The 22,552-nt window shown below is 41.5% G+C and overlaps 2 protein-coding genes across 6 annotated transcripts; one reads left to right on the top strand and one right to left on the bottom strand.

Annotated features, from left to right (window-relative positions):
• The first annotated feature begins 5,989 nt into the window (after nt 1-5,989).
• Nucleotides 5,990-7,739, top strand: LOC100191331 (uncharacterized). The gene is made up of 5 exons (NM_001136765.2): nt 5,990-6,262; nt 6,343-6,465; nt 6,550-6,822; nt 6,910-7,074; nt 7,230-7,739. Exons 1-5 carry the CDS (start codon nt 6,125-6,127, stop codon nt 7,500-7,502), a joined length of 972 nt encoding a protein of 323 aa, NP_001130237.1. The 5' UTR covers nt 5,990-6,124; the 3' UTR covers nt 7,503-7,739.
• On the bottom strand, nt 7,687-12,428 carry LOC100279988 (uncharacterized). Of its 5 annotated transcripts, none has more exons than XM_020547666.3 (10): nt 11,849-12,428; nt 11,616-11,751; nt 10,551-10,774; nt 10,242-10,466; nt 10,018-10,153; nt 9,822-9,895; nt 9,638-9,737; nt 9,482-9,542; nt 8,167-8,238; nt 7,687-8,096 (listed from the first exon to the last, which is right to left on the bottom strand). In XM_020547666.3, the coding sequence occupies exons 1-10, from the start codon at nt 12,166-12,168 to the stop codon at nt 7,888-7,890; spliced, it is 1,557 nt and encodes a 518-aa protein (XP_020403255.1). In that variant the 5' UTR covers nt 12,169-12,428; the 3' UTR covers nt 7,687-7,887. The 5 variants fall into 5 exon arrangements, with proteins under 5 accessions (XP_020403255.1, XP_008667842.1, XP_035820644.1 ...); XM_008669620.4 differs by having other exon boundaries at nt 7,687-8,042; XM_035964751.1 differs by having other exon boundaries at nt 9,638-9,731.
• Between the last annotated feature and the right edge of the window lie 10,124 nt (nt 12,429-22,552).

Raw genomic sequence — 22,552 nt, 5'->3', positions numbered from 1 at the left:
AAGTCAAATCTCAACAGAAACATCTACATATACGTCTTTCTCGCTCCACATCTTCTTCAGCTCTTCTTGCCTCTTTCGAGGCATGATGGGTCTCTTCTTCACTCTATCTGATAGTTTCGTCTGCTATCTCCCTTCCATCGTTCGCCCAGACCTTAGAGTAAAATTTCCCACTAAGGGCAATAGCTTCAGCCAAAGGTTCCTTGATGTCATTCGTTGAAACTGTAAATTCTAGCTGAATTACAACCTTTGCATGTTCACATCCAGCTTTTTCAAGCAATGATACGGCCCCTCGGGCACCCACGTAGGCACTGAAATCCTCTCTACCAGTGAGGACTTCATTAAAAGCTTCAACTTCGCCTTCGATCCATCTAACTACACCTTTGGGGTCACCGCGAATATAATTTTGTTCAGTCAAAAATGCACTTCAGGCTTCAACTTCGCCTTCAATTTTTCAACTTCAGCAAATGTGCTCTTCAAATTATTACAACATTGCATACAAACAGAAAAACATTCTTCCTTCGACTGACGAAGTTCTTCAATATTCTTTTGAACTCTGTTCCGCTCAATCTCGGATATTTCACGTTTCGCTTTTTCGACTTCAAAATTCTCGTTAACTTCGTCAAGTTTCTTTTCTAGCCTTAACACTTCAGGCTTGTGGAGCTCCACTTGAGCAAATAAAACATATTCCAAGTCAGCTATGAATTTTGCATCAGCTTCCTTCTATTTTTCAAGCTTTGAAATTTTTCGGTCTGCCTCAGAGAACGCAGCCAAGTCAGTTTGGCTTTTCTTCAGCTTTTCAATTAAAGAAAGAAGAATTTTGTCTTTTTTGACGGCTTGATGCCGAAGGTCAATGACTTCGGATCGCAGATTTCCGAAGGCTATCCGTGTGCTTTCATCTTCGACATCTTTCTGCGCTTTTAAAGTCTTGCTAAGGATAATACCCTAATAAAAATAATCATAAAAATAAAAAAATAATAAGTACTATAGAAAAACATTCTAAAAAAATTATAAGTCTAAAAGATAAAATAAAATATAGAAACCTTCAAGCTGTTGTAAGCCAGGCAATCCGCAAGTTGATCCTTCGGCATTGCAGTGCTAATCTTTCATGCAGACTTTCAAGTTTCTGTTCTAACGGATTGGATTCTGAAGGCCCAGCTTTGTTTAAGTTAGGAGAGGTAGTTTTGTCAGTAGTAACTTTCAATTCATCAACCTTTTCTCTGGAAATCTTTGTGGGAGCAGGTGTCACCATCTTTGAAGGTCTCATAACAGCGTCTAGCACGTTCGCCATTCTTTTGCCATTCCTCGGAGTGCCCACTGGAATGGATATTATCTTCGACGCCTCTTGCACCTTTAGTAGATCTTGGATCCTCGGTTGTTCTGTCACAGCGTGGCCCTTTTCCGAAGTTGATTCCAAAAGAATGGGTGGCGGGGCACTCACAAAGGTTGCCTCGATTCTTTTCATCGCCTGCCGAAAAATTCCAAAAGTAACATTGGATCACTAATGCTTTGATTCAAATCGAAGAAAAATAAAAACATTACCTTCGGCTACTTCGGCATCCTCTACTTTAGAAGTTTCAGCGACATGTAGTCTTGCAGGTTGCTTCGAGTAGTACGACTTTGGTTGGTGGGTTAAAACCTTGGCTCTTTATTGCTTCGGCGTTGTGGAGGCGGTCGCAACTGCACCTTTCCTTTTAACTCCCCTCTTCCGAGCAAGGAAAGTATAATCTGGATATACAAACCCAATGACATCAAACACCCTATTCAACCTTCTTTTACCTCAGGCACTAAAGGAAGTATTCGTAGCTTCGTCTTCAGCCTTTGTGTATACCCCCAACAATTCATCACTAGTTGCTTCAATGGCTTAAAGCCAATCGTCATCTGGTTCACTAAACTGATCCCTATAGCGGTAGGTATACTTCAAATAAACAAGTCCGCCTTCGCTTGATTTGGTGTTAGTTTCCTCCGGCGTTTCCCACTTGTTACCAAGAGGCCATACTTTGAAAGATAGATGTTCTTGCATCAAATCCCTGAAACTGATGTAGCTGTACACAGTGTTGAAGGCTACCAAACATGCTTGAGCTTTTTCAGTGTTTACAATGGTAGGCCTCTTAATGCCGAAGCATGATTGAATGGGCCATTGAATTACGTCCTTGGTATCCTCCATCCCAACTAAGTCATTTTTAACGTAGAACCATTGCTTCATCCATGACCCTGGCCATTTCTTCCAAAAGGTCGGAACATGTTGCCTCACATCACAGCGATATGCGAAGGAGTAACAGCCAAAATTGTTGTGATATTGCTCCTCTCCAGTTGCCTTATTTTTTGTAAGATAGTTCATGGATATTGCAGAAGCAGTCACCATCTAGTTCCAGCCCTTGGCTCCTCATTGCCCAGATGAAAATTCCAACTTTAATTAAAGCTTCGAGAGTAAGCTGATGAAGGAATATTTTGAATATCTTCAATACTTCAACTAACATTTTATGCAGGGGAAAGCGTAGCCCAGCCTTCATGAAACTTGGGAAAACCACCAATCGCTGTGTACGTGAGTTCTGATCCTGGCACGTACATGGTTCGCATTCGGTACCTTCCAAAGCCATGCCTGACATGGGCTATCCGTGACTAGGTGTCGGACTATCCACGACATGTACAGAGGCTCAAAAAAAACCTAGATCCTACCTCATGGGAGGGACCCTATCAAGAAGGAGGGGTTCTATGGTTGCTTTGAAGTGAGCAGGCCACCCAAAACACCTCAAGATGACATAGAGCAAAGATAGGTGAATATTAGGGTTTAGAGAAACTACAACTATGGCTAAAACTAAACCTAGGTATAAGAAACTAAGAAAATAATGCATAAACTGGTTTGTATATCGATTGTGTGTGTTCTAATTGACCATACAACTTCATATTTATAGGGGAGGTCTGGACCCTTTCCTAATCAAAGTTTGACAAAATCCCACAAGAAATCTAGAGGATCTCGCAAGAAATCAAGACTTCGACTTGAACTAATATAATTCTGGACTATCCAGGCTTCTCCACAGGTCTGTCCGGTAGTACCAGTGCTGCCAAATTAGGTGTTTAACAAGTTGTTGTCTTCCTTGTGTTTTGCTATGTAGGATCTCCAATGGTCATGGTGTTGTCTTCAATGGAACAGAAATTATTGAACACATTATTCATCTCGATGGCATCCTCAAAAGGGCTAAGCTCAATTCTAGGGGTGTAATTGCAGTCGAAGTGCATTGGGTCAACATATGTGGTTTCCCTTGGGTTGGTCCATCATTGTGCTTTGGTATACATAAAAGTACATTCAGAACATACAAGTTTGTAATATTTGTTAGGTGTCTTAATAAGGTGATAAACATAATGTTGAATGGCATGTATACAATTAATCCTTCTTTTAAGGGCGTAACAAATATATTGTATGTGCGAATTACAAGCTTCCTACTGATGACAACAAAACTATCTTTGGTTTCGACATATCATTGGCTTGTAAAGCTTCTTCATGCTTAATGTCTGCATACTTCTTCATGGAGATGTCACAATTGTTAGGCCTATCACAAATATCTCCAATTTGGAACAACATGGTCTTAAGGGTGTAGACAATTTGTGGTTGTTTACAGTCAACAACAACACCACTAACAAGGATCCTAATGATATCAATGTTTCCCTTGATTGTACATGCAATGCTCTCTACCATATTGATGGATCCTTGTTCATCTTTGGACTATAAAACACCACCCACAAATCATTGAAATAATGAACATATTGTACATGGGTTGTAACACCCCGTACATTCTCGGACTGATAGTACTTACTCCTAGTAGCCCTCTAAGATCATAGACCATCTAAGACCGATAGTACTTACTCTCGGTAGCCCTCTAAGACCATAGACTATACCCACAGAACAACATGAGTCTTTTGTGCACCCTTTATCCTCACTCATGTGCACATGAGAAGACTTCTCCGTCAGTCACCATCCCAAGATTGCTCTAGAAAGCACGTTTAACCTAGAGGTTCTTTCGAGACAGACTTCTAAAAAAGAAGATGAACCTTGTTGGTATGAGTATTCTATCAATCCTATTAAGCCTTGGGCAAGGATATCACACAATCCTCCTAGGCTAGAATATGACATGGACTAACGTTGAATTTAAGAAGCAACGAACAAATCAAACTAGGGTACCCTAAACCTTGTACCATCCAAATCAGAGTCAACACTAAATTAGGCGTCGGAATAAGGAATCCCCAAAGTGAATAAACTTCCAACCCTAAATTGGTGTTTTGAAGACAATACAGATTTCAAAGCAGGTGGCGCGACGACCAGTTGCTTATTGACGAATGGAGGAACCTTGAACCGAAGACGAACAAATGTTCTGATAGACATTGTGTGTGGCCAGCTTTGTGGCCTCGGAGTCGAAACTCACATGCATAGGAAAAACAAGTAGTCGGATTAGATTCTTCTATAAGAGGATGGGCGACAACCACTGGAGAAGAGGCGGGATCAATAGAGGGCGTGCGACAGACTCTTGCTTCGCTGCAGAATAAGGGGAATAGATGAAGGCGACATTGGTAGTGCGAGGAGAAGATAGACCTCACCTGCATACAAAGTGGTAGTGGGGGCTTCCATTATGCACGTCTGGATATGGACTCCACTAGAGAGTGGACAATGGAGAAGGTCGTGATAAAGAGGATGTGGGGAGGTTTAGGTAGTCTGCTGGTGAGGGAGGGCCCACGTAGATGAGAACTAGAAAGATAGGATTGAGGCGGGTATAGTCGCGCATGAAGGATTATCGACGATGAAAAAATGATAATTTGGGAGCATTAGAAGGAAACACAGTTGTTTCGGGCATATAGGATTACAAACGTTGAAGAAATGATGATTAGGGGTGTCACCAGTAGGAAACACGTGTGTTTCAATTCTTCTATGTATCGTCCTCGTTGCTTTTGATCTACGTATATATTGAAACTAGGGTATGTTTGTTTTAATTTCAAATCATATGGATTATAGAGTATTGAGTGGGTTTAAATTCCTAGCAAGTCAAAATTCTTCCTAATTCCTCTCAGTTTCCTTCAACCCCTATGGAATGGTAGCACCAAACAATATCTTACATGGAACATTAGATGTAAAATCAAAACACATTTAGTAAAAGTGATTATATGTATGTAGATGTTATTTAGATACCATTTTTAATTTATTCATTCCTACATGGTATAGATTAATTGGTTATCTACTGTGATATCCTGGCCCCTGGTATGGTGATATCCTGGTTCAAGGCTTAATACAATTAATATAGTACACATATCAACAAGGTGCATCTTCTTTTTTGGAAGTCTTTCTCGAGAGAACCTCTAAGTTAAGCGTGCTTGGCTTGTGGAGCAATTGAGATGGGTGACCGACTAGAAAGTTTTCTCGAGTGCGCATGAGTGAGGACAAAGTGCGCACAAAAGACTCGTGTTGGTCTGTGGGGATAATATATAATACTAGAGAGCTGTCAGGGGTAAGTACTGTCGGTCCAGGAATTGGACAGGGTGTTACATCTAATATAGCAAATTTTATATTTCGTCTATTTGGAATCTAAATCGAGGATAAATAAACTCTTATCATTTTAAAATAGTTAGCTTTTTATTTTTAGATATATAATTTAACTTGATCTTATCCAGGAAAAATGTATAAATGTTATTTATTTTCTTATAACTTATTTTATCATTAGAGATACTTCAACCTTGACTAATTTATTTTACAATTTAAATAAAGGAATTAGATAAATTGTACTCTTAGATATAAGATTGAAAAGCTAAAAACATCATCTAATTTAACTAAAGGATATATCTTAAGGAAAATTTTATTTTTAAACAGCTGATTGCGGTCAAAGGTAAACCGTACCTCTCCACACAGCACAGTAGTGCTCGGAGTAAATCCCCCACGTCGCATCTCGTGACTCGTGAGAGAAGAAATAAACACTCCGCGCCGCAGGAATCGGTGAACTCGAAGACCACTTAATTTCGACCGTTGTGAAGCGACAACCCCCGTTTTAAAGGTCTCTTTCCCCGATTCCATCTCATCCAAGTCCTTTCTCCACCGAACCTCAGGAACTAGCCGTTGCCCGCACCTCTCCACGTCGCGCTTCCCATGGACTCCGCCACCGTGGCGCTCGCCAGCCCCGCCTCCGACGACCGACGGTTCTGGGACCGCCTCCGCACCCGCGTCGACACCATCCTCGAGGACCGCCGTGGCCTCCCGCCAGCCGCCGCCGCCGGTGCCCCCATGGTGATAGTCTGTTTATGACGATCCCTGTTTGCTTCTCGTGGAGTCGAGTCGGGTCCTGACGTGCTCTGCATCTGCCACAGCGCGGGGTGGAATCTGAGCGGGGGAAGCGGCTCCGGGAGGACTCCCTGATGCTCGTCCGTGGCCTCGACTCTGTGGCGGAGTCTCTGGCACAGCTCTCCGACACCCTCACCGCCGCGCAGAAGGTTTTGAGCACACCGCCCCATGCTTCGATTTCAATTCCATCGTCTTCATCCCCGTCGTGATACATAGTCTGATTCATTTCCCAGGGAGTGAGTGCTCTCGCGACCTGCTCTTCGCAGGCGAGGGGATGCGAAGGCGGCGCCTGCCCCTGCCCCGAGGAGGTGAAGGCAGAGGAGGAGGAGCCCAGGGCGAAGCGGATGTGTGGCGGCTCCACGGAAGATTCTCCACGGAACGGCCTGGACAGCAATTCTCCGGCCGCTGGAGAGGAAACGGCGGCTGGTCCTGATGGTCTGGGGAAGGGGAATGTCCAGGCCTCTGCTGAGATCGCACAGAGCACTAACCTGAAGCGGGCCAGAAGTGTAGGCTGCATACCAAATGTCCTCTTCTTCACGTATGATTTCCGTGGCTGATTTCTGTTTCCATTTTGTGCCTGAATGAACCTGCAGCTGGCGGTGTCAATGGCAAGCAGAGCCGCTGCACTCGCTAGGGAGCTCAAGAACATCAAGTCAGAGCTGCACTTCATGCAGGAGAGGTGCGGTTTGCTAGAGGAGGAGAACAAGAGGCTCAGAGAGGGGTGTGACAATGGAGTTGCCCCTGAAGAAGATGACTTGGTAATAATGCCGCAACGACGAGTGCTTCTGCATTGGAGGACCAAATACCAATTGCAACATTTATTATTACAAATGATATGATGAAATATTGGAGCTTTCAGGTGGCATTTGTTGCTGTTTTTGCTGACCAAACTCATTTGCATCACCTTGTGCAGGTGAGGCTGCAACTGGAGGCTCTGCTTGCAGAGAAGTCGCGTCTGGCGCAAGAGAACGCCAACCTGACGAGAGAGAACCAGGGCCTGATGCAGCTGGTTGAGTATCACCAGTTGGCATCCCAGGATCTGGATGAGTCCTATGAGGATGTTATGCAGGGGATACGGCTTGACTTCTCGTCACCGCTGGGGAAGATCAGCGACGATGAAGAAGGCGAGCGCGACGATGAAGTTCCGGTCACCCCAGCTGAGGTGCCATGCTCCCCCGACGAGTAGGCAGGCGAACGGGAGGAATAAGATGGGTTTTCCATCGATGGAATTCCTTTGTACCAGGTGCCAACAGTAGGCAGTTTTTTTTCCTATGTGATCACTACCGGTGGCCAGTTTTTGATGTTTCTATGATTTATATAAAAACTTCTATGTGTAGCAATTTTATATGATGCATCTTGCACACGACAAGTTCGCAGAAACAGATTCTGGTTACAGATAAAATCTGAGATACCCTTTTGAGTGAAAACAAGACGGGGGAATGGTTGTACAATGAGCCATAAAAAATCGGCATCACAAGTATCTCTATTACAGGACGTGTAACCACTAAACAATATTGTTCTCTATGGTGTACCTCTAGTCAAGCTCTACAGTATCTATTTTAAGAACCAAACTAATTTACAGCCAGGTGGACCAAGATAAGCATCAGGAGCAAGCTATCATATAACGCTGCTGGTGCTGAATTGTTCAGTGGTCTCAACTGGGAAACACCAGCTGGGTTCCTTGCTTCCTGCGGAGAGTAGTTCTCAGATGTTGAAGGTGAGAAACCTGATGAATTCCGGGAGTTGATGGAGAGAGGATTGGAACTATCAGTATCATAACCTTCATTCCATACAGAACATCATAAGCAAATTTGTTTTGGGGCAATATGAAGAATGCATGTTTCACTTACAATTAAATTTCTTCCATCCAAGAATTTTCCTTTCCCGATCGAACACAACACGAAGACCAGTCATGAAATTTTCTGGAAAAATAATGTAAACTTCAAGTTGCATTCAGTGTGCTTACTTGTCATTTTAGGAAAAAGTGACAAGTATTTCAAGAAGTTTGAATGAATTTCTTTTGGCAAACTGGACCATGTGAGATATTTCACTTGAATACTTAAAGGAAGACGGCAGTAGAAAATTTAAATTAAGCTAGAGAAATAATTATACAAATTTCAGAAGATAATTTCAATTTTACATGAAGGAACTGAAAAAATTCCTGGCTGGTATTGCCATATCATACTTATTACTCAGTAAGGTACTCAAAAAGTTATTATTCATTTTGAATTTGACAAACTGTTGCAAATGTTTTATATTCTTTCAAAAGAAATGCTTTAAATTTTTTTGGTCTCAATTGGTTTTTACTATAAACTGAAATCAGCATCGTTCAATTGGACGCGGGGAAATTGTTGAAGTATCAAACATTGTGGTTGGGAAAAGGCAAATAATAAAAATTAGAAAAACAACTCGACCTATGGGAAGATAGCCCTCGGATATTGCATTAAGAAAAGACATGTAAACCCTCATGTAGATCAAAAATGTTGAAGTGTATAAGTGAATTGACTACCTTCTTGCATCAGCTTAAATTTTTGGGTTTAACTAGGTTAGTGCGTGCACGGTAACAAGTCAGGGGCCTCAAGTTCGAATCGTGGCAAAGGCTTTATTTGGGCCTCCACCCATTTATTTCTACGTCTGTGCCTTTCTCTCTAGCTGCACGTGAGTGGAGGTGTTGAATTGACTACCTTCTCCCATCAACTTAAGTTTTTTGGTTGAACTAGGTTAGTGCATCCACTGTAACAAATCTTGTCCCACCCATATCAACATTGTAGCCCATGTAAGAACAACCGCCTTCGGCTATAGACTTATGTTTTAGTGTAGGACAAACGAGAGGATTTTTTAAATCTTAGCCTAAAGTTAGCTTTCATGAAGAGTTGAACCTAAGACCTAAGGAGTGTTACTATGACCATCTATCCAATTTAGCTAGAGCCCTTTGCAGGCGGGACAACTGGAAAAGTACCAAACTTTGTGGTTGGAAAAAGGCAAATGATAAAAATTGTGGAGCATGCAAAATTTTAACAGCTGTAAGGAAACTATATAACATTGCAGCAATCACCTACAAGTGTTCAGGTCGTAGGTAAATTATAACACTGCAAAAAATTCTATCTAAGACTAGAAATGATATAGAATAACTGAAGAGTTATTATGATACTGTAACAAACTTACGTCCAATAATGTTGAGCTTCATGCTCTTGACGATTGCCAGGCAATAAACATACTCATGTTCCTGGAAGTGTCACATACAAATGGTTACAAAATGTTATCAAATAAAGACATTATCACTATATAGATACAAATAAAAGAATCACGGTCTCAAAGTACCTGAATGGAGATTACTTGCCCTGGATCAATAACAGGAAACATACTTCCAGTAACTGTTCTTAGGATTATATCAGGAATTGGAAATCTTGCTTCACTAGAGCTGGATAAGTTTAGCTTAGATAATTATTTTATCATCGAATGGAAAAACATATAATGTGTTGAGTATATCAATTCAGAAAATAACCTCAAATCATAACAATATTCAAAAGGAATCCTGGAGTCAGCAGCATGACGATTTGCTTGAACTTGCGCATGAAACTGAAAAAGATGTACACCGCAACAGTTACATTGAAAAAATCTGTCTTTCTAACTTCCCATTTGGTGAAAAAATTATGTCAACTTTATGGAAGACAAAATCATATATCAGATGTTTTACTTACACTCTGGGTTATATAAGTATACGCTGGGTCTGCCAAGTATGTGAAAGAAGTACCAGTGTCAAAAATAGTAATGAAGTCCATGTCTGTTGGTTTATTTCCAACAGTAATCCCGCTTATAGTGATGGCGTATGTGGGACTGGACAACACGAAATAAATAAAGAAGGAATTAGATATCAAGACATGGGGGGTGATGTCAAGAGGTGTCTAGTCTAGAGGTTGCTAACTGTTGTCGGTTGATGTCAAGAGGTGTCTCTTCTTGGTCTGAGCTCTCTTGGTCTCCAAAGCTGATTCGCCCAATACCATCACGACCAAAGCACATCGAGAAGGAATTAGATGTCAAACCTTTCTGAGCTAAAATACTTGGAACTGAAACCTCATCTATTCCAAGTCCAAAAAGACCATTAGGAGCAGCAGCATCCAGAAATGACCCTGTTTGAGTCTGTCCACAACTAATGAAAAAGAAGTAAATTTTTTTTCAGATACTGCATGTAATGTATTTTACAAGTAGATCCAGATTCCAGAAATATGATTACCCAAGCATTATTTGTGCCTTGAGAATTTGAGGATGGGCATTCTCCGTTGAGAGATAAAGCACATCTTCAACTAAAAATCCAGAAGAAGATGTGCCCGCAGAGACATACACCATCTTGTATGGACATTGCAATGCTGTGGAGCATTCTTTTTGAAGATCACAGAAGTTGCTGTTGCACGGAACTGCTTTACTAGTTGACGACATACCAGGGATGTAAAATGTAGCCTGAAACTCAAATGGTGAGATAAAAGATAAATTTCAAGGAACATACATGTAAACAGTTCCAACATAAAAAATTTACTGTCATACATCAATTTCCAGATTAGTAGTACAGTATACACACTAACCGTGAGAGAAATAATAGGGAAAAACTGCTATATACTTAGTAAACACAATAATGAATTCCCACCTGCACATCAATAGCCTTTCACACAGCATGCTATAATGTCCCATTACTCAATGCAGCTTCAAATTCTCCACATTTTGATGTATGCTAGTACATGGCTTGTATAAACATGCCTTTTGCTCAATTGAGCTTCAATTTTGTGTTTAATTACGTTCGCTACAGTTGAACATAAAAGGCATGGAATGAAACTCACTAGGCATATCAACGTGTTTTTGAGAGGAGGGAAATTATCATTAAAGCGTTGCCTTTAGATTGTTTTTAGATGATGGATAAAATCAGGCATCAGACTAAAATTATTACAAAGTCTGAGTTTAATGTTAATCTAACCATGAGCCTCTTTAAAGCCTTTTTGTTACATGAATAGGCATATCAGAAGAATAGAATATTAACCATAATATGAGTTTCACATGTCACAGCTTAGAGTCCTGCAACGTGACAAAAATATTCTTAGATATGCAGTTAAGCATAACACTTGCAAAAGGGTATCAAGATACAGCACAAATTTAAGCATGCACTAAATCCTGAATACACTGAACAATTCATAAGTTTCTAAAGTTGGAATTATTGCCAACACTCAGCTGTGTGGAGTGATACTCATTTCTGACCATAACCAAACAGATCCGAAGATCCACAGAATTCTGAGGAGAGGTGAGCTCTTACTGATCCAGAGGCAGCAGTGGCTGGAGGCGTGCAGCCGTCACACTGGCAAGGCAGCCAGAAGAGATCGCTGCCTGTGTCCAGCGCCACCATGAACGTCTGGCCCGGTGTGCCAACGGTCACAAGAGCATAGTGCAAACTACACCAGAATCAAGAGGAAATAATTTTCTGGTGAAATTCTCAGACACGGAAACGCAAACATACACAATTCTGACAGACAGAGACAGATGCCTTACAATCCGAGGTTGCTGACCTTGAGGGTGGCATTTCCCTCGGCGAAAGTGAGCGGTGGTGCGTCGCTGCTACTACCCCCTGCTGCCGACACCGCCCGGTGGCGATCGTGCCCGGCAAGGGCGGCGACGTACGCGGCGCTGCCGGGAGCCGGCCACCCGCCAGGGAGCGCGCGCCCTCGGGCCTCCACCCACCGCCGCAGCGGTGCGGAGAACCGATGGTGGAACTCCAGCGACGGCGCAGTCGAGGCGTCGCCGCCGCGGCCCAAAGCAGCGGCGGCGAAGAGCGGGAGCAGGAGCAAAGTGCTCTGGAGTTGAGAGGTCATTTGAGAGGTGGCCGCAGCATGTGATCCGGCGAATCGGGGCTCGGATAAAGCTGTTTGGGCGGCGGGAGCGGGCGGCAGCGTGGTTCGCACTCCTGCGGCGACAGTGACGGCGGCGGCGTCGCAATTGGCGAGGTGTTGCGCGCTGCGCTGGGTTGGTCTGCTTTGCTGCTTTGCTTTCAGATCGTGGGTTGTTAAAGACCTGTTAGGACTTTGGTCTGTCGGAGTTTCCTTCTTTAACTTTGGTAAATAAATCTAGAAAGTACACATGTGATTTTGTTTCGAGAACACAGACCTACCACCTACATGAGGGGCCGCAGGCCGCTGTGCTACTCCACCTCGTTTGGAGCTCTCACCCAGGCCCCAGCGCTCCCCATTTTCTTCTTCTTCGGGTTCTCCCTCTAAATTCTAAATTGGTCCAATTGCTGACCAAACAAAAAATATGCTCAAAGAAGTTACTATATTATTTGTATAATAACTGTATAAATAAAAAATTTATTCGTCACGCAATTAGCGAAGCAAAAGCATAGGTGGAAACCTTTTCGCTTCGAAAATGGTCTCCTGTAGTCCTGTGCTGTGTAGGGCTACCAGACGATGGTGCAAAAAAAAAGTTGGCAACGCTCTGCTTCCGAACTTTTAAGAAAAACTAAGTCCCTATCTTCTCGCCTTTTGCAAATAGCGCAAAACCAAATACAGGCTTACCACAATAGAAAAACTAAATTTTGTATGGACTAAAATTGTGGATCTTTAGATAAATCTATAAAAGTTAGCTAGTTTCTGTCGGCTGAAAGCTAGCGACGGAAAATAGTAATTTTCGTCGGTAGTCTAACATAGAGTGTTGATATTAACTAGTTTCCTAATGATTGTCACTCGAAATAAAATGAGCCTCTCTATACATTGTCGCAACTTCCAATGCAATAAGTATGATCCTTATTGTTGAATGCTTAGAGTTTGTGCAAGCCTCTATGACCACCCGTTGACACATAAAATCCATCGGGTCATCCCGGACTCCGATAGAACGCCACGACCCCCTGACTCTACCTGAGGCCTTTGACCTAACCGATGCAGGAGAGGGAGTCATTGTTGGGGGGCATACATTGTCGAAGGTCCTCTGATTAACTGTATTGCATGACTACCTTAAGGACACAACAAAAGCCATGCCGAAGATTACTTGTTGACGAAGAAACAAACAACGAATAACACATAGCTTCGGCATAAGTAAATGTGTTTAAGGAACGTTTCTTCTTACAAACGAAGCCAACATTCGGCTGAAGCATTAAATAAAGACACTTCGTCTATGTGCAAGCAGCAGAAACGACGACCAAAAGCAATGACTTCCCTAAATGACGAAGGCTGAGACCCAAAAACCAAAGACAGATAAAATATGATACTGACATTGTATTATTTGTAAACAGCGTATGAAAGCTTTGATGGGCATTACTGTAAATATGTATAAAGATGGTTAGTCTCCCCTATAAATAGATGAACAGTGCGCTGCATAAAGTACATTTTCCAAGGACCATAACTTTGTAGTGTTTAGCCTTCGAAAACCTTCTTGCATCCCACTGTTCATGAGCCGAAGGTATGTTTGTAAATTCATCTAATGTATTGAGAAAGTGTAACACCTTGCATTTTGGGGTATAAAAATTTCTTTGCTCTGTCCTCAAAATTCAGGTGTTACCTTTCCTTTCTTCACTTTTCTTTTCCTTTTATTAAAACAATAGAGAGTTATTTTGTTTTATGTTGGCGTGAGCCCTAGAAGTGTCATGGTTGTTGCATTCATGCTGTTGCATAATGTTTCTAAGTGCAAGAAGTGTTTGAAACATGATAATTTGTCTTGTAGAAGTTTCTCGTAAATTTTCATATTTTCTATTTTCTGAAATTTAAAATCTATTTATTTGAGGTACTTAAAACATTTTTCAAAAGTACTAAACATGTTTTTTGTGTTCATTAGGTGCCAAATCATATCTAGAAATTTTCCTGTAATTTTTGAAGTCTTCGAGATATTTTTTGGGCATTAAAATTGATTTCAGCCTTTTTCTAGAATTATCTTTAATTTTAAAAATGAGATAATTACGAAAATTAATATATATATATATATATTATGACTGGAATCCTCTCGTCGAGCCCCTGGGTTGATCGGACCCGTAAACACTTCCTAGGTGAATGATTAGGGATCCACTATGAGGCTTTCACAAAATATTTTTAGTACAAAACCACTTGCTAAGGTTTTCACGTTAGTATTGGTGACTCTCTGGGCGAGGTATCTTAGCCAAGACTACCACCCCATGTTAACGTGAGCTGCCACCAAACCATTGTCATCCCCTCTTACCCATCTTTCAGGTAAAGTTGCTAAACACTAAGTCTATAAAACTATTTATCAAAGCCAAAACCATGATAGCACTCGTGGTTGCACTATTTTCCTGGATGGTCACTCCATGTTCCATTTAACATAACATGGTCTTGTTTAATCATCGGATTAACAACAAGAATATAAACTTTTGGAACATTAACACTCGTTCTACTGCGACAACGTCAGCACGGTCTACCTCTCCACCAATTCTGTGTAGCACCAGTGTACAAAGCACGTGGAGATCGACCTACACTTCATCCGCGAGCGTGTCACCGTCGTTGAAGTTCGAGTTCTCAGCGTAACCTATCTTCATCGATTTTCGATCCACTCTCAACATTATTACATTATAGAGTTGATACTACGTTGGGGGTGTTAGAACCCATTTAGGATTTTGGGGTTAGCCCCTTGTAATTACTTTCATACTCTTAAACTAGCTCCAACAAGGAGCTCTAAAGGGTTCTGTACCCTAAATTTAGAGGACGATGACGTCCTCTACTCACTCTAGCAGCGTCCTCTAAACGGTTTTCTAAATTTAGAGGACGCTGCTGGATCCTCTATATATAGAGTTTCTCTAAACGGTTCTCTATCTATTTGAATACTTTAAACAACCGGTTTAGTAAAACTAAAATATGTACAATATATTTGAGAGTATGACAAACACGTATGTATAAAAATTAAAAATTAAAAAATATCTTTAATATAGATATTTACATATAGAGGACGTGATTTAGAGGACGTTGTCGGAATGAAAATAGATATAGGGGATATAATCTTTTAGAGAAGACTGTAAAAGACGGATATAGAGGATGTATATAGAGGACGTTGCTGGAGATAATCTTACGTAGGTAGTGGGTCAGGTCCAACATCTATTGGTTTATTAATACAAGTCTTAATCCTAAGTAAGTCAAAATCCATAGTAAGTCAAAATCCACCTCAGGGCTTGTTCGTTTCACTATTAATCTATGTGGATTGAGTGGTATTTAGTCGGTTTAAATTTATAGCAAGTCAAAATACATCCCAATTCATTCCAATACAATCCAATCCATATGGAATTGGAATAACCAAATACGGCATCAAGACACTCCAATCCTCTTCAATCCACATGGAATGAAAATAACCGAACAAAGTCTACATGCGGTTTGGATTGTACTGGAATGGATTGTTATGGATTTTGATTTACTATAGATTTAAATTGAGTTAATATCACACAATACACATGTATTAACAGTAAAACGAATAATACCTTAAAATGGGATTGAGACGGTGTCTGGCATAAGGTGGGGACATTGCTTTGAGGTTTGTGGCATCTATTTTTTTCCCGTGGAGAGGAGGCTCGAGCGAGATAGCGACGAGGAGCATGCAGTGGTGGAAGGCATGTGCAAGCGCTAGGCGAAGGCTAAGGCACGAGCTGGAGCGCGCGAGAGAGAGGCGAAGTCCAGCGGTAGAGGGTGGGAAATATTTTCTTTCCAAATAGACGACCCAAAAAAATCTATTTGTTGTGTCCGGTCCGCTTTTAGAGATTGATATTCTACGTGCTGTTCTTCAACTGGGTCGTTGTAAAGTTGATAGTTGTACTCAGCTCGGTCGAGACCAGTGGTTCAAGTCTTAGTTACTAGGTGAGTGTTTGTGCTTTGCAACGGTAACATATAATATCATGATACATTATTGTTTGGCACCAAAATGAGTGTGCGGACGGTCCGGCCCTGAGGCCGGACAGTCCGCGGTTCGGACAGTCCGCGCGTGCGCAGAGCAGATTAGGGTTTCGAGTTTTGTGCTATGGTTGTTAGATAGATTCGCGGAATTAGCTCGGAAATCAGTTGTGTGAACACTAGTACAATTTGGCTCTATACAAGCGGTAGGCTTTTTACATCACAGGCGGTTTAGATAGAAAACCGTCTGGGATGTCCCAGGCTTTCGAACCGCCTGTGCTGTATTAGTATCACAAGCGGTTTTTGTTTCGAACCGCTTGTGGTGCTCGATCCGTTTCACAAACGGTCCGTAATGAGAAAACCGCATGTGATGCACGATTCGTATGATTCGTATCACAGACGGTTTTTGTTTCGGACCGCTTGTGGTTTGATTACCATATTAATATTTTTATTTTTAACAAAAAATATGCATTGAGCTTGAATGATTTTATTGATGTAAATACAAAAAATATGCATTGAGCTTGAATTAATATTTTAATTTTTAACAAAAATATGCAAATACAATTTAAATGAATTTTAATAACACACATAGATAACTAGCGAGATTTTAAATTAATTGGCAACCACAATGCATAGTCGATCATACATGCTAATAAATACAATTTGATTCATACAACTTTTCATGAACTACCATTTTTCCGCATGTATGGCTTTAAGTTCTTATCAATTTTCTTTTCCACACGCTTGATTCTCTCTGGACCGTTAAAGATGAACATCTCTTCATACTTATTGTATTCCTCATCTCCGTCTCCCACATTCTTAACTCCAACAATTTTTTGCTTTCCAGAAATAACTACATGCATCTTCTCATCTGCTGGATCGAGTACATAGAACACTTGTGCAACACATTCGGCGAGAACCCACGGGTCATCTTTATATCCTATTTTCTTTAAGTCTACTAGTGTGAGTCTGTAGTTATCCACTGTCACCCCCACGGGATGTTGTACCCATTGGCACTTAAATAAGGGTATTTTCATGCTTGGACCATAATCAAGTTCCCATATTTCCTCTATGAATCCAAAATATGTGGTCTTCTGTCCCTGTAGGTCAAAAGCATCGATACGAACACCGCTATTTTGTGCAACACTTTTCATGTCTTTTGATTTAGTGTAGAATATGTACCCATTGATGTCATATGCTTGCCATGATGTCACAAAACATGATGGCCCAGAAGCCAAATTCTTCATTGTTTTCTCTTCCAAAGAGTCTTTGAATGGGATGTTTTTGTCCATTAACCATTCGCTGAAACGATGTTTGTGCTCCCTCATGATCCAGTCCTCTGTGCGGTTCTGATTTTCTTTACGAAGCTCATCCAAGTGTTCCTCTATGCAAGGCTTGGCTATCGTGAGATGTTGTAGTACACTACCATGAGCACAATGTACTAGCTTGTAATCCTCAACGCGAAAAGTTTTCCTGCCCATTCTCCCTCTCCCACATAGTTTACCCTCATGTTTAGGTACAGGCACACCTATCATTATTCCGTCACTGATGTAATCTATAAAACTCTCAATCACTTCTTCTGTAGTGTATCCCTCCATGATTGAACCCTCTGGGTGAGCGCGATTTCGCACATAACCTTTTAATACTCCTAGGTATCGCTCCAACTGAAACATATGATACAAATATAGTGGCCCTAATATTTTTATCTGATCCACGAGATGTATGATTAGGTGTACTTGCATATCAAAAATGATGGAGGAAAACACATTTCAAGCTTGCACATAGTCTCGATGATGTATGCCTTTAGATAGTCCAAGTCTTCTAAAGCTATTACTTTTTGTGAAACCGCATTGAAAAAGTAACATAAGCGTGTGATGACAACTTTGACATGCTCTGTTTTGAGGGCTCTTACCGCAATTGGGAGGAACACCGTCATCATCACATGGCAGTCATGAGAGTTGTAGCCAAATAGAGACAAGTCCTTCATCCTGACTAGTTTGCTGATATTGGATGAGAAACCTGTGGGCACTTTGACCCCACGCAAACATTTGCAAATCTTTGTTCTCTCCTCAACTGACAAGTTGTAGCTAGTTGGGGGGAGGTAAGGCTTCCCTTTGCTACTATCCACTGGATGAAGTTTCGATCTGATTTGAAGATCTACTAGATCATTGCGTGATTTAAGTCTGTCCTTTGTCTTACTCGGCATGCCCAACAAGGTTCCAATGATGTTGTCAAAAACATCCTTTGTTACATGCATCAAATCAATGCTGTGGCAAATTTCCATATCCTTCCAGTATGGGAGGTACTTGAAAAAAATTGATTACTTCTTGAAAGTTGTGTAAGTTGAAGGGTCAGTTCTCTTTCTCTTTTATCCTTTGTTTTTTCCCTTTCCGAATACAACATGAATGTTCTTTACAATTTCAAAAACAAGTTTCCCACTATAAGGCTTTGGTGCACCTTCACTTTCCAGTTCATTGTTAAATTCCTCTTTCATCTTTCAGTACTTATGCTGCTTCATCAAGAATCGTCTGTGTCCCATAAACACCAACTTCTTGGATGATTTAAGGTACATGGAAGCAGTTCCATCGACGCACACTACACAACCATTCTTTTCTTTAGTCTTTTGCCCTGATAGTAAGGCGCCACCGGGAGAATCATGGATGGTAACAAATATAATTGCTCTTAAGTTGAAATACTCATGGCAAATACTCATCCCATATTCGAACTCCTTCATTCCAGAGCTTTGTCATATCTTCCATTAGAGGTTCTAGGAACACATCAATATCAACACCAGCTGATTTCGGACCTTGAATAAGAATAGTCAACATAATGTACTTTCTTTTGTGACACAGCCATGATGGAAGGTTGCACATCGTTAAAGTCACGGGCTAGGTGCTATGTACACTTCTTTTTTCACTAAATGGATTAATTCCGTCTGTACCCAAAGCAAATCTTACATTTCTGGTTTCTTTGGCAAACTCAGGATACATAAGATCAAAATTTTTCCAGTGTGATGCATCAGCAGGGTGTCGAATCTGTTTGTTACTCTACTTGTGATTTTCAGCATGCCAACGCATAAGCTCAGCCTCCGTAGGATTTGAGAACAAACGTTTCAAGCGATCAATTACTGGAAGATACCACATCACCAAAGCTGGGATCTTTGACTTCTTTTTCCCATCCATGCCATCAAAAGTGCCATCGTCACTTTCAGGTCCAATAGTGGATATCTTGTTTTTATTTTTCTTCGGGAATTTTTTTACACACTCTTGATTGTAGCTCTTCTTGTATCGACTGACTTTGCAAACTAGACATCGTGTTGCGTTCTCAAAATCGACACGATACAGAATACAATGGTTCGAACAAGCATGAATTTTTTGCACACCCAGAGCTATGGGAGATATAAGCTTCTTCGCTTTATAAGTGCTTGTTGGTAGTTTGTTGGGTTTTGGTAGTAATTGGGACAGAAAATTCAAAAGATCTGTGAAGCTAGTATCAGACCATCCGGCGCTAGCCTTCAACTTAAGAAGTTCTAGAACTGTACGCAGTGTAGTAAACTCTTTGTCACAACCCTTTGATTCATCATATAAAGGTTTTTTTCAGGCACTTTCCAGTCCCTCCATTTTAGATAGCCCCTTCTGTGATCCCACATAACTCAACATTTCTGGTTCCATATGGCGCAACATCTCTTCGCAATCAAATTCTTTAAAATTTTGATTGGCATCCACAGAATCCACTTTACCATCCACTTTATCTAAAATTCCGACAACTCTCTCGTCATTATCAGGCACTTCACATGGATCCAACTCACCATGTTCTGTCCATATCGTGTAATTGTTTTTAAACCCTCTTTTCAACAGATTTGATTGGATTACTCCTGTATCTCTCCATGCTACCTTATTATCACAATCGATGCACGGACATGATATCTCCTTACTCTTTCGCAAATTCGCGTGCTTGTTGGCCGCTTCAATAAAGCTTCTCAAATTTCGAATGTACGACGAATGTGGTCTTGGCACATTGTACATCCAACCTCGGTCCATTACCTATCTCTATATTGATTAACATCAATAAAATCATTAATTAATTGAATTCATCCATAAAACATGAAACGAACTGATGTGCATGAAAATGAAACAACATTGCATCAATAGGTACCTTGAGGTGAGACAACTGTGTTTCTAAAGAATCTTTAAATTAGGTCAACTACAAGTCCAAATCTTGGAATTCGTAAGCTTTTCTTCAAATCCGATCTATATTACAAAATTGAGGCAAAAAATCGCATCAAAATGAGAAAGAAAACAAACGGAGATCATATATATGCATAAACACTTGAAATCAATCAATAAATTCAAAAACAAAACCTTCTCCCTGTAGATCTCAAAAAACACCCGCCGCCGCTACAGTGCTGTGTCAACTGTTCTGGGAGATAGGGTTCTAGAACCCGTGGGCTAGTCCTTTTATAGTGTACACACATCGCAAGCGGATTTTCTAAAAGAGCACTTAGCAGCCCACCTAAGAGAAGAGAAGCGCATAGATAAAGCCGGGGCGGCTTTAAATTTTGTGAACACACATCCGGACAGAGTACACCGACTCACCATCGTCTGGCCCCTTAACAAGCTCGTAGACGTCCCCAGTCCGAAGGTCGTTTGCTGCCACCAAATGTTTCTAGCCCTCGGTGAAGCCCACAAATAACGGGCGGTGGTGGTAAACGACAGGACATAATCTCTTCTTGGGGTCCTTCAGCATTATAACATCACAACCATGCCTTCTCTGTCTAACTGCATTGGAAAGTGCACTTCTGTCTGCTCCGTGCTTCCCGGCCCGATCCTGCTCCGGAATTTCGTCCTTCGTAGGCAGTAAAGACTCTAGGACCTCACAATTACTAGACATTCTGCCTTCCTGTTTGGGGAGGAAAGGAGGGACACGGAGGCGGGCCTTGAGACGCCGCCATCGCCTTCACCACCGCCGGCAGATGGGGAGGCCGGCGGCGGCGACGGTTGGGTACAGCTAGGGTTTGGGCTCGATTTCTTTTGAATCACTTTTTCTCCTAGTTCCCTTATTGATGGAACCAGTATATCAGACTAACAGTATATCCTCGGTCGACCCCCTTATTGATGGAACCAACTGTGCACTAGGTACCTACTAGGATGGATGTGTTCTGCAACGGTGCGTCTAACAGAGTTGATGAAGACGCGACCAAACTTGAATGGCAGACAACGAGCAGCTCCGGTGAAGGGAGCGGGGAGGATAGTTCTAGTGACGACAATCCTTTTCCTCCTATACCTCCAAGGAAGAAAAAAACATCAGATGAGTTTGATGCCAACAATATTCCCAACGATGAAGAGGTAAATAGAAATATGCTGACTATGTTCTAAAATAATGTTCATATATGAAAGACCATTAATTGTTTCAATATATAAATTTCAAATGAAGAGAAGAAAGAGGATGCATGTTCTACACGAAACACAGAGGATGCTCCGATGCCTGAATCATCTGTTTCACATAAGCGGAAACGAGGGCGACGAGGTCCCAATCAGATGAAAGAAGGTGCAATTATGTACGTAACAAAACTCAGTGCAGAGGGGTTTCCTGAAGAACCACTTGACGTGGTTACAAAGTTTCGAAATTCCTGCGGGTCCACTGTTAGAGATATAGTGCCAATCACACTTCAGAAATGGAAGGATTTAGATGAAGACACCCGCAATAAGCTATGGGCTAAGTTGTCTGAGTCATTCAAGGTCCCAAAAGGCACAGAGGATGCAGTAAGGAAGTCGATGCTCTCTGCTATGGCCAAGATGTTTCGTGGGTGGAAGACCGAGATGAATAGGGATTTTGTTAAGAAGAATAAGGTTCCTTCGCCCAAGAAAATGGGTAAAATCACTCATGCTCAGTGGGAGGAATTTGTTCGTCAGAAGACTGAACTGAAGGCCATAGAACTGGGCGAAACTAATTCTCAGAGAGCGAAGATGAACAAACACCCCCATCGCCTGGGGTCAACCGGATATCACCATAAAGTTGTGCAGTGGAACAGGATAATCGAGGAAGCTATAGCTAACGACACTTTGGACCCAATAATAAAAGATATCGATGAGCGAGCTATTCGTTCGATCTTAGGTCGGGCAGGTTTGACCGAGGACAACAAACTTTTGCATCTAGAATTGGTAGGCGAAGTTTCGACAAAAATTCAAGAATATGCAGAAAAGAGAAAGAAGGGCGAATTTAAGCCTCGGAGGGAGAATGACATACAAACCGCAGCACTAGGCAATCCTGAACACACTGGACGGGCTCGGGGAATCTCTTCTAAGATTTCCTGGAGAGAGGCATTTCCAGAGTATGCGGCGTCATATAGGAAACACGAGAAGTCGAAAAGGACCCTTGAAGAGAC

This window comes from Zea mays, chromosome 2 (assembly GCF_902167145.1).
Source record: "Zea mays cultivar B73 chromosome 2, Zm-B73-REFERENCE-NAM-5.0, whole genome shotgun sequence".
In the NCBI taxonomy this organism is placed as follows: Eukaryota; Viridiplantae; Streptophyta; class Magnoliopsida; order Poales; family Poaceae; genus Zea; species Zea mays.
The sequence above is the reverse complement of the archived record's forward strand: the minus strand, read 5'-3'. Positions and strand labels throughout refer to the sequence as shown.